Source organism: Gopherus flavomarginatus, chromosome 23 (assembly GCF_025201925.1).
Source record: "Gopherus flavomarginatus isolate rGopFla2 chromosome 23, rGopFla2.mat.asm, whole genome shotgun sequence".
Lineage (NCBI taxonomy): Eukaryota > Metazoa > Chordata > Testudines > Testudinidae > Gopherus > Gopherus flavomarginatus.
Window position 1 is genome coordinate 1,466,330 of NC_066639.1, and position 17,675 is coordinate 1,484,004.

General features: G+C 41.7%; 2 protein-coding genes across 3 annotated transcripts in view; both read right to left on the minus strand.

Annotated features, from left to right (window-relative positions):
- Positions 1-9,568, minus strand: part of LOC127039442 (butyrophilin subfamily 2 member A2-like) — a 32,166-nt gene extending 22,598 nt beyond the window's left edge. Inside the window, exons 1-3 of the mRNA XM_050933195.1 lie at positions 9,554-9,568; positions 3,635-3,655; positions 2,602-2,622 (exon numbers count right to left, since the gene is read on the minus strand). Of these exons, the coding sequence (XP_050789152.1) occupies positions 2,602-2,622; positions 3,635-3,638 (25 nt within the window). The 5' untranslated portion in view covers positions 3,639-3,655; positions 9,554-9,568. The remainder of the gene's footprint in view (positions 1-2,601; positions 2,623-3,634; positions 3,656-9,553) is intronic.
- LOC127039434 (butyrophilin subfamily 1 member A1-like) lies at positions 26-16,970 on the minus strand. 2 transcript variants are annotated; one of them, XR_007770961.1, is made up of 7 exons: positions 16,865-16,970; positions 16,297-16,413; positions 15,262-15,609; positions 13,012-13,293; positions 12,621-12,728; positions 11,811-11,966; positions 26-360 (listed from the first exon to the last, which is right to left on the minus strand). XR_007770961.1 is itself a non-coding variant. In XM_050933186.1 (6 exons), the coding sequence occupies exons 2-6, from the start codon at positions 16,394-16,396 to the stop codon at positions 11,917-11,919; spliced, it is 888 nt and encodes a 295-aa protein (XP_050789143.1). In that variant the 5' UTR covers positions 16,397-16,413; positions 16,865-16,970; the 3' UTR covers positions 11,401-11,916. The 2 variants fall into 2 exon arrangements, 1 of the variants encoding a protein (XP_050789143.1); XM_050933186.1 differs by lacking the exon at positions 26-360 and having other exon boundaries at positions 11,401-11,966.
- Between the last annotated feature and the right edge of the window lie 705 nt (positions 16,971-17,675).

Genomic DNA, 17,675 nt, shown 5'->3' on the forward strand with positions numbered 1-17,675 from the left:
ATTAATAATAAGACGATTACATAAGAACGGCCACAATGAGTCAGACCAAAGGTCCATCTAGCCCAGCATCCTGTCTTCCAACAGTGGCCAATGCCAGGTGCCCCAGAGGGAATGAACAGAACAGGTCATCAAATGATCCATCCCCTCTTGCCTATTCCCAGCTTCTGGCAAACAGGCTAAGAACTAGCAGCAAAGTACTTCACAGGAGATGTTCAATTAAGAGAAAAATTGAACTAAATATTTTAAAAGATATTTCCCTAAACATACATAAATAAAGCAAACAGAATATATAAAATTGAATTTGGAATATTTTCAGTTAATACAGACTGAAAGGAGTGTTTTCATATCAATTCCTAGAACCTGGAAAACATTTCATTCACGTTTTACTAATTTTGTGTCTACACTAGAGATAAATATCTGAATGCAACAATTATTCTTAAGGACTTATAGTTCTAAAGGTTTGAATTGCTTATGGAATTAGGGACAGATTTTTAAAGGTATTTAGTTGCGCAATTCCCACTGATTTGAATGGGAGTTCGGTGTCCAAATAGCTTAAAATACTAGCCCTTAGCATTAACCAATGTTAATGGTGCAGCATCAGGATTTTAATCTTTTGCTGGTTAAAAAAATCTCACCCAAAATGTAAGTAACTAAATAAGTCAGAGTCTTATCAGGAGACAAATTTGTACAACCTCTTCCTTGTTGGAGGAAAGAGTATGACACTTACCGATTTCGGTGTCCCGTTTCCCTAAACAAAATAAACAGAAATAAATGTAAATCATTATTAGAAGCATCTGAGTTTTGTGAAAGTTGAACAAGAATTACATAACTGATGACTCTTTGATGTTTCATGTTCTCAACACCAAAAGAAAAGCTTTTCTGATCTCCATCTCTTACCTGTTGTTTCTCACTATTATCAGTACTCAATATTAGGTGGAGAGCTCATTTGAATCCCCTGTTTTTTAGTGTGTAGAACTTTTTCATAACACCAGCAGGGGTGAAATTTATCAGGCGTAGTCTCATCCCAATTTCTTAGTAACATTATATGAAATAACCAACAACTGCTCCCAAAATAAAATTACACACACCCTTTACGACGGTCTGACTTTGCACAAAACATTAACTTGTCAGAGAAGGGAAAGGACACTTCTAATTCCCAAAGTCCATTGGGACGGAGGAGGGAATAAAAGCACAGCTGGGCAGGGAGTGGGGAGAATACAGTGGGGAGTGGAAATGATTTTGGATCCCTCATTCCTTCCTCAAGTGCTCAAGTGAGTTGGATTGAGGCAATTCTACAGCAGAAATACGCTGTGCCTGGTCAGGGCCGGCTCTACCATTTTTGCTGCCCCAAGCAAAAAAAAAAAAACGAAAAAAAGGCCACTAGGACTGTGCCACCCCAAGAATGGACAGAATGCCACTCCTTAGCATGTGCTGTCCCAGGCATGTGCTTCCTCCACTGCGTGCCTGGAGTCTGTTCTGCAGGAGAAATACTCTGTCCCTGGTCAAGGGTGATGCAGATCACTACCCACTGGAGCAGAGGGGAACCTTGGCAACATTTCTTTCCCTGTGCAGCTGGTGATGTGAAATTTGCCAGGTTTACTCTAATCCCAATGTATTTTTTAAATTAAGTGAAATCACTGCTCCCAAATGAAATTACCCACAGTCTCTGTGACGATTCAACTTTGACCAAACTATTTACTTGTCAGATGAGGGAAAAGGACATTTGGGGGTGCACAATGTTCCTGGTCCCTCACTTCATGGTGCCTCCAGCACTGAGTGAATTTCACCCTCAGAGAAGATACATTATAAATAATGTTTTCTTTATGGTTTCCCATTACCTACATACTGAATTGTTATCAATTCATTATCTCTGATATTTCATATGACTTTCCAGTTGATGTCTGTTTACTAATTATTATTTATTGTTATCAATTATTAATATGAATAATAACAGCATACTACTTCAAAGCATAGGTTCAATTAGAAGAAAAACTGAACTAAATATTTTAAAGATATTTTCCCAATGTAAGTAAATAAAGCAAATGGAACTATATAAAAGGTCACATGGAATATTTACATAAGTGCAGATTGAAAGGATTGTTTTTATGTTATCCTTTCCTAGAATACTGATAATAATGAAATATTCATCTTTTACTAATTTTGTGTCTCCCCTAGAGACAAGTATCAAAAATAAACTGGTTATTTTCAAGAAGTTGCACTTCTGAAAGTTTTGAATTGCTTGTGAATTTAGGACCAGATTTCTGTAGGTATTTAAATTCAGTGGAATTTAGGTGGCCAACAGCTATTAAAATTCTAGCCAAAGCCTGTTTCCTATTATATTACATATTCCCATTTGCTTTTCTGGGAAATTTAGATGCACATGGGGTATAATATCGGCCCTAAAATTACCAGCATTTTTCTTCTAGTGATGCGACTTGTGCATTTCGTGTTTGATCCCACACTCACTGAAATGAAAGGCACAGCTCTAACTGATGTTAGTGTGCAGGATTAACGAATTAATTTTTAAGGGTTAAGAAGAAAACATGAGGAGACATATTAGTACAAAAGTTTTACTTTTAGATGAGAGATTATGACACTTACTAATTTCTCTATCACATTCACCTAAAAAATAAACAGAAATAAATATCAATTATTCTTAGGATAATTTTCCCCTTGGTTATCCAGTTTTCTGAGTTTTGTGAAAGTTGAACATTGATTATAAAATTCATGAGTCTTTGAGGGGTTTCTTGTTAACACCAGGAGAAAAAAGGTTTCCTTTTTTCTTCTCTTGTATGTTATTTCTTACTATTCTCAGCACTAAATTTAAGGCTGATATCTCATGTCTTTGTCAAATCTCTATTTTCTACTGTGCATAACTTTATCATATCACCTATTGGGGTGAAATTTTTCAGGCTTAGTCTCATTCCAATTTCTTTTTAACATTAAATGAAATGACAAACAACTGCTCCACAACTATAATTAAACACAATCTGTATGATGATCCAACTTTTATGAAACGATTTGCTTGTCTGATGAGGGAAAAGGACAGTTGGGGACACAGAGTCCTCCTGGTCTCCCACTTCAAGGTGCCTCTAGCATAGGGGTAGACAACCTACGGCACAGGTGCCGAAGGTGGCATGCAAGCTGATTTTCAGTGGCACTCACACTGCCCAAGTCCTGGCCACCAGTCTGGGGGCCTCTGCATTTTAATTTAATTTTAAATGAAATTTCTTAAACATTTTAAAAACCTTATTTACTTTACACACAACGATAGTTTAGTTCTATATTATAGATTTATAGAAAGAGACCTTCTAAAAATGTTAAATTGTATTACTGGGCATGTAAAACCTTAAATCAGAATGAATAAAGGAAGACTCGGCACAGCACTTCTGAAAGGTTGCCGACCCCTGGTCTAGCACGTGTGAATTTCACCCACTGTGAAGATACATTTTAAATAATGTTTTCCCATTACCTTCATACTAATTTTTTATCCATACATTAACACTGACATTTCATGTGATTTTAAAGTTGATATCTCTTTCAAAATAAAATAATAATAATAATAATAATAAATAACAAAACAGCATACAATTTCATAGAAAAGGTTTTATTTGGAGAAAAAGAGAAAACTTACTCATGGCACGAAGATGATTCCCTGAATAAATAAAATAAATCAAACAAAAATAAATACAAAGTATTGAAGAATATTTTCAGTTAATGCAGACTTCAAGGAGTATTGCCATTATATGAATTCCTGGCCCCTAGATAATAAACATTTCATTCTTGTTTTACTAACCCTGTGGCTACGCTAGAGATAAGTGTCAAAAAGTAACCGACTAATCTCAAGGATTCACATTTCTGAAAGTTTTGAATTCCTTGTGGAATTAGGGCCAGATTTTTAAAGTTATTTAGCTGCCTAACACCCACTGATTTAAATGGGAGTTAACTGACTAAATACCTTTAAAAAGTCAAGCCATGGGAGCTCACTTCTGCTTCCTGCGTGACACTGTTATACCAAGTATCAGAGGGGTAGCCGTGTTAGTCTGGACCAAAGAGTCCTGTGGCACCTTATAGACTAACAGATGTTTTGGAGCATGAGTGTTCGTCGGATGCACTGTTATACCAGGTGCCAGCTCTTGCCGAGGCTATAGGTGTCAGATAAGAACTGACAATTTCATAGCAGGAAACAGACCAGCTCACCTGTATGTTCAGCTCATAAGGATGTGTTTCGTGTTTAGACTTCATGAAAATCTTGTGCTATGCTGCAGATATTGCTCTGAATTATCTATATCCCATGTTATAAAGTGATAGCAAGTATCTGCATCGTAAACCTCTGTGACTAAGGGCTTGTCTTCACTACTGGGGAGATCAACGCTGCTGCAAGTGTCCATTTAGCTGGTCTAGTGAAGACCCACTAGATTGACAGCAAAGCGCCCTCCAATCGACTCCAGTACTCCAGCTCCCCCAGAAGAGTATGGGAGAATGTCTCCCATCAATGCAGAACAGTGAAAACACCGCAGTAATTTGACCTAAGCTACGTCGACTCCAGTTATGTTATTCACATGGCGGGAGTAGCGTAACCTAGGTTGACGTACCCCGGTAGTGAAGACAAGCCCATAGTAACTCCTCAAACAGGGATGAAGCCTTGGGTAATGCACATGAAGGACTCTAACATGACGGAGTCAATTCCTGTGCATTGAAAGCAAATAAGCCACTGTGCGAGATCAAGGATCAAAGACTTTAAGTGCATTCTTCCACCTTCCCAACATGAACATTGCATTGTATGTGAGAGAGCAGAATGACTGCTCAGAGCTTCGGTATAAAACTGCAGAAGAACCTGAGAGTCTCCGGATTAAGTTTAGAAGTGTGAGCAACAAGGGTGATGTCGTGGTGGGAGTCTGCTACTGACCACCAGACCAGCGGGATGAGATGAGGCTTTCTTTCGGCAACTAGCAGAAGTTACTAGATTGCAGGCCCTGGTTCTCATGGGAGACTTTAATCACCCTGATATCTGCTGGGAGAGCAACACAGCGGTGCACAGACAATCCAGGAAGTTTTTGGAAAGTGTAGGGGACAATTTCCTGGGGCAAGTGCTGGAGGAACCAACTAGGGGCAGAGCTCTTCTCGAGCTGCTGCTCACAAACAGAGAAGAGTTAGTAGGGGAAGCAAAAAGTGGATGGGAACCTGGGAGGCAGTGACCATGAGATGGTCGAGTTCAGGATCCTGACATAAGGAAGAAAGGAGAGCAGCAGAATACAGACCCTGGACTTCAGAAAAGCAGACTTTGACTCCCTCAGGGAGCTGATGGGCAAGGTCCCCTGGGAGAATAATATGTGAGGGGGGAGGCGGAAAAGAGTCCAGGAGAGCTGGCTGTATTTTAAAGAATCCTTATTGAGATTGCAGGAAAAAACCATCCCGATGCGTAGAAAGAATAGTAAACATGGCAGGCAGCCAGCTTGGCTTAACAGTGAAATCCTTGCTGATCTTAAACACAAAATACAAGCTTCTAAGAAGTGGAAGATTGGACAAATGACCAGGGAGGAGTATAAAAATATTGCTCAGGCATCCAGGAGTGCAATCAGGAAGGACAAATCACACTTGGAATTGCAGCTAGCAAGAGATGTTGAGAGTAAGAAGAAGGGTTTCTTCAGGTATGTTAGTAACATGAAGAAAGTCAAGGAAAGTGTGGGCCCCTTACTGAATGAGGGAGGTAACTTAGTGGACAGAGGATGTGGAAAAAGCTAATGTACTCAATGCTTTTTTTGCCTCTGTCTTCACAAACAAGGTCAGCTCCCAGATTGCTGCACTGGGCAGCACAGTATGGGGAGGAGGTGACCAGCCCTCTGTAGAGAAAGAAGTGGTTTGGGACTATTTAGAAAAACTGGATGAGCACAAGTCCATGGGGCCAGATGCGCTGCATCCGAGGGTGCTAAAGGAGTTGGCGGATGTGATTGCAGAGCCATTGGCCATTATCTTTGAAAACTCATGGCGATCGGGGGAGGTCCCGGATGACTGGAAAAAGGCTACTGTAGTGCCTATCTTTAAAAAAGGGAAGGAGGAGGATCCGGGGAACTACAGGCCAGTCAGCCTCACCTCAGTCCCTGGAAAAATCATGGAGCAGGTCCTCAAGGAATCAATTCTGAAGCACTTAGAGGAGAGGAAAGTGATCAGGAACAGTCAGCATGGATTCACCAAGGGCAAGTCATGCCTGACTAACCTAATTGCCTTCTATGAGGAGATAACTGGCTCTGTGGATGAGGGGAAAGCAGTGGATGTGTTATTCCTTGACTTAAGCAAAGCTTTTGATATGGTCTCCCACAGTATTCTTGCCAGCAAGTTAAAGAAGTATGGGCTGGATGATTGGACTATAAGGTGGATAGAAAGCTGGCTAGATCATCGGGCTCAACGGGTAGTGATCAACAGCTCCATGTCTAGTTGGCAGCCCGTTTCAAGTGGAGTGCCCCAAGGGTCGGTCCTGGGGCCGGTTTTGTTCAATATCTTCATTAATGATCTGGAGGATGGCGTGGACTGCACCCTCAGCAAGTTTGCAGATGACACTAAACTGGGAGGAGTGGTAGAATATGCTGGAGGGTAGGGATAGGATACAGAGGGACCTAGACAAATTAGAGGATTGGACCATAAGAAACCTGATGAGGTTCAACAAGGACAAGTGCAGAATCCTGCACTTAGGATGGAAGAATCCCATTCACTGTTTCAGACTAGGGACCGACTGGCTAGGCAGCAGTTCTGCAGAAAAGGACCTAGGGGTTACAGTAGACAAGAAGCTGGCTATGAGTCAACAGTGTGCCCTTGTTGCCAAGAAGGCTAACGGCATTTTGGGCTGTATAAGTAGGGGCATTGCCAGCAGATCGAGGGATGTGATCATTCCCCTCTATTCGACATTGGTGAGGCCTCATCTGGAGTACTGTGTCCAGTTTTGGGCCCCACGCTACAAGAAGGATGTGGAAAAATTGGGAAGAGTCCAGTAGAGGGCAACAAAAATGATCAGGGGGCTGGAGCACATGACTTATGAGGAAAGGCTGAGGGAACTGGGGTTGTTTAGTCTGCAGAAGAGAAGACTGAGGGGGGATTTGATAGCTGCTTTCAAGTACCTGAAAGGGGGTTCCAAAGAGGATGGATCTAGACTGTTCTCTGTGGTAGCAGATGAGAGAACAAGGAGCAATGGTCTCAAGTTGCAATGGGGGAGGTGTAGGTTGGATATTAGGAAAAACTTTTTCACTAGGAGGGTGGTGAAGCACTGGGATGGGTTCCCTAGGGAGGTGGTGGAATCTCCTTCCTTAGAGGTTTTTAAGGTCAGGCTTGACAAAGCCCTGGCTGGGATGATTTAGTTGGGGTTGGTCCTGCTTTGATCAGGGGGTTGGACTAGATACCTCCTGAGGTCCCTTCCAACTCTGATATTCTATGAGTCTACAAACAGGTGACCTGTGTATGCTGTCCTGTCAGCTTGGATTCTGTTAGATGATTTTTTAAAAATGCTTATAAGGAAAAATATTCATCTCTTGCCTGTTTGGATTCCAACAGGGCTAGAATTACTGAACCAGAAACCAGCAATCCTGGAGTTACCCTGGGTTAGCCCTAAAAGACATTTGGAAACTGGCAGATTACTACACCTCTCTTCCCTTTTGAAACTATGGACTAACTCATTTGTGCATTTATTTGTGCCTGCTCCAACCTTTCAAAAACCCTCATTTCTTTTTCTTTACTTAATAAATCCTTTGTTAGTTTACTATAGGATTGCCAGCAAGCATTTTCTTTGGTATGAGATCTAAAATGCAAATTGATCTGGGAGAGAGACTGGTCTTTTGGGACTGGGTATAATCTGGAGTAAAGCAACCATCTATCACATAGTCTAGTTTGCTGGGGTGGTACATGGACCAGAGTACCAAGGAGACTGTCTGTGACTTCTGGCTTTGGGCTTATAGTGCCTAAGGGGCTTTCACTTGTTCCTTGGCTGGTGAAATCTAAATATAGCGCTCTCAGTTTGGGGTTTTGTGCCCTATTTATGGATGTGATATACTTAGACTTTAGTAAGGCATTTGATACAGTCTCTCATGATATTCTTATAGATAAGCTAGGAAAGTACAATTTAGATGGGGCTACTATAAGGTGGGTGCATAACTGGCTGGATAACCGTACTCAGAGAGTAGTTGTTAATGGCTCCCAATCCTGCTGGAAAGGTATAACAAGTGGGGTTCCACAGGGTTCTGTTTTGGGACCGGTTCTGTTCAATATCTTCATCAACGATTTAGATGTTGGTATAGAAAGTACGCTTATTAAGTTTGCGGACGATACCAAACTGGGAGGGATTGCAACTACTTTGGAAGACAGGGTCAAAATTCAAAATGATCTGGACAAGTTGGAGAAATGGTCTGAGGTAAACAGGATGAAGTTCAATAAAGATAAATGCAAAGTGCTCCACTTAGGAAGGAACAATCAGTTTCACACATACAGAATGGGAAGAGACTGTCTAGGAAGGAGTATGGCAGAAAGAGATCTAGGGGTCATAGTGGACCACAAGCTTAATATGAGTCAACAGTGTGATACTGTTGCAAAAAAAGCAAACATGATTCTGGGATGCATTAACAGGTGTGTTGTAAACAAGACACGAGAAGTCATTCTTCCGCTTTACTCTGCGCTGGTTAGGCCTCAACTGGAGTATTGTGTCCAGTTCTAGGCACCACATTTCAAGAAAGATGTGGAGAAATTGGAGAGGGTCCAGAGAAGAGCAACAAGAATGATTAAAGGTCTTGAGAACATGACCTATGAAGGAAGGCTGAAGGAATTGGGTTTGTTTAGTTTGGAAAAGAGAAGACTGAGAGGGGACATGATAGCAGTTTTCAGATATCTAAAAGGGTGTCATCAGGAGGAGGGAGAAAACTTGTTCACCTTAGCCTCCAATGATAGAACAAGAAACAATGGGCTTAAACTGCAGCAAGGGAGATTTAGGTTGGACATTAGGAAAAAGTTCCTAACTGTCAGGGTAGTAAACACTGGAATAGATTGCCTAGGGAAGTTGTGGAATCTCCATCTCTGGAGATATTTAAGAGTAGGTTAGATAAATGTCTATCAGGGATGGTCTAGACAGTATTTGGTCCTGCCATGAGGGCAGGGGACTGGACTCGATGACCTCTCGAGGTCCCTTCCATTCCTAGAGTCTATGAGTCTATGAGTCTTCTCTCTGTGATGTGCCCACACTCCTAACTCACTCCAGACAGTGTGACGCCTCGTATATCACATATTCCATTAGCTTTGCTCAGAGTTATGCTGGTGCAAAGAATGGAATTTCTGACCCGCAAATGGTCAGCATTGTTGTTTCAGTGATATGACTTGGGCAGGTGGTGTTTGATCCCACACTCACTGAAGTCATTGGCAAAGCTCTAACCAATATTAATGGTGCAGCATCAGGGTTTTAATCCTTTGCTGGTTAAAAAAATCCCACCCAAAATAGTAAACAATTAAATAAACCACAGTCTTATAGGGAGACAAATTTGTACGACCTTTTCCTTGTCGGAGGAAAGAGTATGACACTTACGAATTGCTTTATCGTGTTCCCGTAAAAAAAAAGAAGAAAATTAATATACATTATTATTAGGAGTATTTTTTACTAGGAGAGTCAGCTGTTTGACTTTTCTGAAAGTGGCACAGGAACTGTTTATCGGATGGCTCTTTGAAGGGTTTCATGTTCTCAACATCAAGAGAAAAAGGTTTTCCTTTCTCCATCTCTTACCTGTTGTTTCTCACTATTGACAGGACTCACGTTAAGACAGAGAGCTCATTTCTTTGGAAACCCCTGTTTTTTAGTGTGTATACGTTTTTCATATTATCTACTGGTCATAAAATTTATGAGGCTTAATCTCCTCTCAATTTCTTTACAACATTAAATGCAAAGACAAACTGCTCCTAAACGAAAATCACACACAATCTTTATGATGATTCAATTCTGTACAAAAAATTAACTTGTCAGAGGAAGGAAAAGGACACTTCTAACTCCCCAAATCTATTGGTATGGAGGAGGGAATAAGTGAACAGTGGGTGGGGAGGGGGCAGAAAAGAGTGAAGACTGGATACGATTTTGTTTCCCCCCAGCCTGCCCCCTAAGTGCTCCAATGAGTGAGTTGAATTGAGGCAGTTCTGCGGGAGAAATACTCCGTGCCTGGTCAAGGGTGATGCAGATCACTACCCACTGGAGCAGAGGGGAACCTTCGTAACATTTCCCTGTGCGTCTGGTGACGTGAAATTTGTCAGGTTTAGTCTAATCCAGGGGGCTCAAACTCAGAAGACCACGAGGGCCACACGAGGACTAGTACATTGTCTGACTGCCGCATCACTGACACCTCGGCCCCGTCCCCACTCCTCCCCTTCCATGAAGCCCCGCCCCGCCCCACCTCTTTCCTCCCCTTCTCTGCCCCCATTCCAACCCCTTCCCCAAAATTCCCACCCCAGCTCCGCCCTCTCTCTGCCCCCAGTGGGTGCAGGAGGGGTGTGGTGTGCGGTGGGGGCTCATGGCAGGGAGTTGGGATGTGGGGTGCAGGAGGGGTGAGGGGTGCTGCAGGGCATTGTGGTGCAGGAGGGGTGCGGGGAGTGGAAGGGGGCTTAGTGCAGGGGGTTAGGGGGCTCAGGGCAGGGAGTTGGGGTGTAGGAGGGGTACGGGGTGTGGCAGGGGGTTCAGGGCAAGGGGTCAGGGTGAAGGGTGCAGCAGGGGGTATGGCTTCAGGAGAGGTTGGGGGGTGGTTCTGGCCCGGTGTGCACTGGGGGCAGGGCAGGCTCCCTTGCACTGCTCTGGGAAGCGGCTGGAACCTGGGGGAGACGGGGCACTGGGGTCTGTGTGTTGCTCTGGGGGTCTAAAACACGCGGGCGGCAAATGGGAGTTGCTGGGGGAGGTGCCTGAAGCAAGCGCAACGCACAGACCCCAGTTCCTTGCCTCCCCCAGATTCTGGCTGCTTCCCAGAGCGGTGCGGGGACAGGGCAGGCAAGCAGGGAGGGAGGGAGGGAGCCTACCCTGCCCCCAGTGCGCTCTAGGTAAACACTGGGGAGGGCGGGGGGACCATGGGGAGCTCGTGGGCCGCAGAAAATAACCCCGCGGGCCGCGTGTTTTAGACCCCTGGCTTAATCCCAATGTATTTTAAAAAATCAAATTAAATCACTGCTCCCGAATGAAATTACCCACAGTCTCTGTGATGATTCAACTTTGACCAAACTATTTACTTGTCAGATGAGGGAAAAGGACATTTGGGGGTGCACAATGTTCCTGGTCCCCCACTTCATGGTGCCTCCAGCACTGAGTGAATTTCACCCTCAGAGAAGATACATTATAAATAATGTTTTCTTTATGGTTTCCCATTACCTAACTGAATTGTTATCAATTCATTATCTCTGATATTTCATATGACTTTCAAGTTGATGTCTGTTTATTATTATTATTATTATTAATTAATAATAAGACGATTACATAAGAAAGGCCACAATGAGTCAGACCAAAGGTCCATCTAGCCCAGCATCCTGTCTTCCAACAGTGGCCAATGCCAGGTGCCCCAGAGGGAATGAACAGAACAGGTCATCAAATGATCCATCCCCTCTTGCCTATTCCCAGCTTCTGGCAAACAGGCTAAGAACTAGCAGCAAAGTACTTCACATGAGATGTTCAATTAAGAGAAAAATTGAACTAAATATTTTAAAAGATATTCCCCTAAACACACATAAATAAAGCAAACAGAATATATAAAATTGAATTTGGAATATTTTTAGTTAATGCAGACTGAAAGGAGTGTTTTCATTTCAATTCCTAGAACCTGGAAAACATTTCATTCACGTTTTACTAATTTTGTGTCTACACTAGAGATAAATATTCAAAAGATTAAATAATTAAACTTGAGGAGACAAGGTTGTACAAAAGATTTACTTGTTGGAGGAAAGAATATGAGACTTACCAATTTCTCTATCCCATTCTCCTAAAATAAACAGAAATAAATATAAATTATTAAGATTTTTTTCTCTTTATTATGCAATTGTCTGAGTTTTGTGAAAGTCACACAGTGATTATATAATTCATGAGCTTTTGATAGGTTTAATGTTCTCAATGCCAGGAGAAAAAGGTTTTCCTTTCTCCACTTCCTTTTCTCATATTGCCAGCACTCAAGTTTAGGATGAGAGCTGATGTCTGTTAATCCCCTACTTTCTACTATGTATAACTTTTTCATATAACCTTTTGGGGTGAAATTTATCAGGTTTCATCTCATCACAATTCCTTTTTAACATTAAATGAAATGACAAACAACTGCTCTCAAAATAAAATTACACACACTCTTTATAATGACCTCACTTTCAACCAAATATTTACTTGTCAGATGAGGAAAAGGAAATTCTGGGGGGAGACGCTCTCTGTGCCCGGTAATGGGCTGATGCAAATCACTACACCCTGGAGCAAAGAGACACTTCAATAATATTTCCTTCTCTGTGCCACTGATTGGGCGGGGAGTAGGGCAGTGCAGCTATCTGTTTTCCCTGCTTGGCCCAGTCAAAAATTTCATTCTGGTTCTTTTTTCGTTTATTAGAAGAACATTTCTTGTTAATTTCACTATATTTTCTCCTATAACATTTACCTTTTTTAATTTTCAATAAATAAACAGTGAGGCCACTGACACCAAACAAATCCATCAGGATCACACACAGAGCCACCATCCAGGGATTCAGTCTTGGGAAAAAGTGATCTGCAAAACAAAACCCCAGGATTTGCATTAATTTGGAAGCAGGGACAAAGTCAAATTTTTTTTTTGTATTGCACACAAATAAATAAAAACTCCTCGTCAAGACTTCTGTGTCATAACAGTGAAAACATCACGTCATCTACACTAAAGACCAGAAACTGATTTTAAAAATGACTCCAACCAACACAGCTGTAACAATTATTTATCTGTGAATGAACAGGCCTGATTTGATTCATTGGTATTCAGAGATTCTTAGAGTTCAATGGCAAATTGGCTGATAACTGACCTGCTATATAAATTGTTGATTCCTTTTCTTGATTGAGAAAGGTGTTTCTGATCCAACAGGACAAGTTTTGGTTTGAATGTTCTTTTATAACAACGGCATTTTCTGTTTCAAACAGGCCATTATCCCCCAGGGATTTTGCTTCAGAGAGCGATGATAATTCTTGCCCATTGAGATCTCTCCACAGTACCTCTGGCTCTGGATACCACCCAGTTGATTGACAAAGCACCCGGATCCCTCCATCCTGATAACTATCCACAGAGATAAGAGGATTGGAGCCCAAACCTAGAAGAAAATTACATAAGTGTGTGTTAATTCCACGAGTTAGCTTAAAAGCTAAAAGGATGAGAGATAGGTTGTGGATCCCTTACTCTCACTAGAGATCACTTATTAATGCAAAAGGGATAAATGAATACTGGAATCTGTGAATTCCCACTACTCACGTACACAGGAGAACATGTAAACAAATATTTAAAATAATTTCGCTGAGTCAGTAAGACATATTGCCCTCTCAGCCCAAGAGCAATGGAATGTTGAACACATTGGGAAATTTGGCCATTTCATTTAAATATCTAAATGGGATACGATTTTTTCAAAAATCCATTTTTAGTGCATTGGATAGACATTTTGTTGGTTTGCTTTTTAAATTAATAAATCTAACTTGCTCCATGGTTACAGTGTCAAAACAGCAGGGGACAAATCTCAGCCTTATCTACGAGTGGTAAATACAAAACTTCTACCCCCGCCCCCATCATATGGCCTCAGCCAATCAGAAAGCTGCAGGTGATTTTGACTGTACCACTAAATAACAATCAGTAGTGGTCACATCAGAAGGCCACATAAACCTAGCAGTCCCACCTTAGCCACACATCCTCAAGATGACGGCAGAGAAATTGGCAGGCCATGAGCTTGTCTACACTTGAAATGCTACAGCAGCGCAGCTTCTCTGCTGTAGCACTTCAGTGTAGACACTACCTATGCCAAAGGGAGGACTTCTCCCGGCATCATAGGTAATACACCTCCCCGAGAGGCAGTAACTAGTTCACAGAAGATTTCTTCTGTTGACCCAGTTCTGTCTGCATGGAGACTTAGGCTATGTCTATACTTGCAAAGTTTTTTCACTGACACTTTTGTCAGTGATAGAGAAGCTCTAAAAGAAAAACACTGGTTTGTGTTCACATTGTTTTCCACAGGCATCAGAGCATGTTTACATATGCAGCATTTGCATCACACTGAGAGGAGTGCATTTTGGTACCTATCCCACTATGCACTGCTCCAGCACATAAAGCACATCATTATTGTGGCAGGGATGGATGTGTGTGTGTGTGTGTGTGTGTGTGTGTGACAGCCCCTGGAAGCCACCAGTCCTGAGGCAGGAGGACAGAAGACCCTGACCTCAGCCCCTGCCTCCTTCCCTGACTCTGCACAGCACATTCTGTCTACCTGCCTCTGTTCGCATTGTGGGAGGCAGCAGGAGCATTCCACAATAATAATTTGTTTTGTGTCCTGGTGCAGTGACAGCACCGGCTGTTAGAACAGAACTAAAAGAGAGGAGCTCAGACCTTCAAGCTTCAAAGAGCTGCCACTCCCACTCTGCATTTTGGGACAGTTCTGGAGGGCAATTAGATCAGTAAAAGCAATCAAGAGTTTTCACTGGTACATCAGCCAAAAGCATCAGCACAAAAAGCAAAAAGACTCTTGTTAGGGTGGTTCTATTTTTGCACTGAATCTCAGCAGTTTAGGGTGGATTTCCAGTGAAGACGCTAGCGTGGTTTTTGCACAAACACCTGACTTTTTGCACTAAAACTGTCAAGTGCAGACATTAGTTTTAGGTCAGCTTAATTATGTTGCTCGGGGGTGGGGGGCGGGGCAGGAGGGAGGATATATTCTTCACACCCCTGAGTGATGTAGTTAAACTGACCTAATTGTCTAGTGTAAACCAGACCTGTATTTGTCTACAAGTCCTTTCCCTCCTAACTAAGGGCCCCTTTTGGAGTCAATCAAGAATTTCTTTTGGGCAAGGAAATCTCTTGCCCATTCTGCAAATGTCTTTAACAAAATGTTGGGAAAGTTTTCAACATCTTTCCCAAAGTATATGACTGTGGCCGTGTGGTGAAATCTAGACACACTGTGTTACTCTGCAATAATTCACAAGTTGTTAGTCACAGTTGTGGCAGTAGGAAAGAATAAAACCTGCAGCCCACACTAAGATAATACACAATGGCATAAGATAATAAGGCATGAACTGCTGACCTGCTACCTTCAGTTCCAACAAAGATTCTTCATAAAAAAGACCATCTTGAACAAAGCAGTTGTATTGTCCTTCATCAGAGCTTCTGATATTAAGAATCTGCAAGGAAACATTCCCATCCAGGATGCCATCTTTCAATAACTCTGTCCTTCCATGGTATTCTGCTATCTGCTGCCCATACTGATCCCTGAACTCATGATAGTGGTGAACAACTGAAGAGAACTCAGATCGGAACCATCTCACCTCCATGTTCTCAGCGCTCATCCTGGGGGACAGGTAACAGGGTAACACAACAGCCTTACCCACAATGGCAGTTACAGGGTGACCAGGACCGTTCACTTTGAACTGGGCTGTCAAATGCACCAAAGCAAAAAAAACAAACTTAGAAGGAAAAAACAATATAAATGACAGATTTAATGGTCCAAACTTCAATGGTCCAAGACACCTGGCATGCAAATTTACAGCCTGAACATTTAAAATTTAGCAAAGTTACAAGCAACTGAAAAGGTGGGCTGTATTAGAAAGTGATAGGCAAGCTTTGGTATAGGTGTCACTGGTAACTTCACTTATATTAATTTTAATATGCCATAGAGACATTTCAGTGCCCAATGAATGGGTAGGGTGATCTGAGTTTTTCAACTCTACCCCCCTCGTCCTGTTTTTAGTGGGACTGGGTCACTACTTGGTCTCACTGAGCCCAAATCTCTTCAGCTTCAGGCCAGGCTGCCTGGGTGTTTGACAAACGGTTAGGTCACAGAGGATGTAACGTAGGGAGCTCAGATACTATGGTGATGAAAGCCGTATAAGTACCTAGAGAGATAGAGATAATGAGTTGTGTCGTGTTCGGTGGGTAGGCATTACTCCTCCTGAAGGGCTGGGGAGGAAGAGGAGACTTATTCTTTACCGGTATTGACTGAATCTGGAATTTGTTGTAGTTTTTGTTCAGTTTTGTATAAAAGAATAGAATAGGCACAACTTATAAATCATTATGATAAAACAAATCCTATAAACAGCAGTAGGAACAATGGGATTCCTACCTGATTCCAGCTTGTGAATGTGAAAAGTAATGAAGAAAATGATCAAACCGAGCAGAGAAGAGCTGCCTATGGAGGTAGCACAGGATGAGAGAACCTTCATCCTCACTGTAACTTGATCTAGACAACAGGATGGGGAAGAAAAAAAAACATTTTACATTTAAATCCGATTTGTTAAACAAAGTAACTAATACCCACAGTTAGTGAACTGAATTGATTGTTTTGGGTGACCCTGTTCTTCAGGATTTTAGAGCTGGCATAGATCATCCTCTCACACCTTGTTTTTACTGAAGAGGTAAACAAGCTTTCCTGCTTTTTCAACTCCTATCACTGAACAGAGCTAGTTGGGTTCATTGAAATGAAGAAAATATTTTCTCTGCAGCTGTTTGAGCCCTTCAACAAATTCCGGTTCCAGGAGACTGGAACCAGTTCATTCATCTGACTTTCTTTGAAACGTCTGCAGCAAACATGTGCTACTTGAATATTATTTTTATATATAAATGTAAATGATCTTGTTAGGCAAGAGTTACAAATTCAGTTAGAAACTCACATAACCAGCAAGCAGGCCTACCTGAGGCCCAAGGACAATGGCAGCTGTAAACACTTGATAACTTAAATGGTCAGATGTCCGCCCAGTAACTCAGCCTCTCAGTGAGGAAGAACAGTACAAACATGTTAAGTATTCTCTTTCTGAAACAATATTTGTCTCTGTAAATACAAGATAAATGCAAATGAATTGATAAGAAAATGTACATAACTGGTTACTGTAACACCATACTTTGGAAGCTGTCCATCAGTCTTCCTGGTGCCGTGAATAAACCTCTTCAGTATCGTTTGTGCTGCCTGATTCTTGGGGAAAAGAATCTCCTTGCTTCACAATACTAATAGATTATAATAAATTAAGGCCTTAACATCAGTTGTCACAATTTTATATTAGAAAACTAAACCAATATTTAACTAACATGAAAAAATCCAAGTTAAAGAAAAAGCTCTGGTCTAAACTAAAAACATAATTTTTAAAAAAATCTATTTTCATCCACTCTGAACATCTGATATTTTCTTGGGACCCCTTTTGCCAAAGAATTACAGCACTTTGAGGAATTCAATTAAAAGGTGTGATTCCTTGGTTTGTGTAGATTGCATGAATTATTGTAGAAAGCTGAAATTTGTTTCTTTGTCCCTTTCATAACAGAGCAGCAGCACTGCCAGGCCCAATATTCAAAAATCAAAAGTCAGCATAAGTCCCACCCTAATGGATTACGTCTGTGTGGTATAGTCTGGTTTTGTATGGTCTCCTCTTGTAGCTTTCATTAGCTGTAAAACTGCATAATGCTTTTGGAGTATCCATGACGAATGTGGTATTTGGCAACATATGCATGCTG

What these genes read in the sequence shown, in the direction of transcription:
- LOC127039434 (XM_050933186.1), bottom strand. Translation starts at nt 16,396, where the DNA reads ATGAAGGTTCTCTCATCCTGTGCTACCTCCATAGGCAGCTCTTCTCTG. An exon ending in CATTCACAAGCTGGAATCAG is followed by an intron (nt 15,610 to 16,296) that starts GTAGGAATCCCA and finishes TGCATTTGACAG; the next exon opens with CCCAGTTCAAAGTGAACGGT. An exon ending in GTTGGAACTGAAGGTAGCAG is followed by an intron (nt 13,294 to 15,261) that starts GTCAGCAGTTCA and finishes ATTTTCTTCTAG; the next exon opens with GTTTGGGCTCCAATCCTCTT.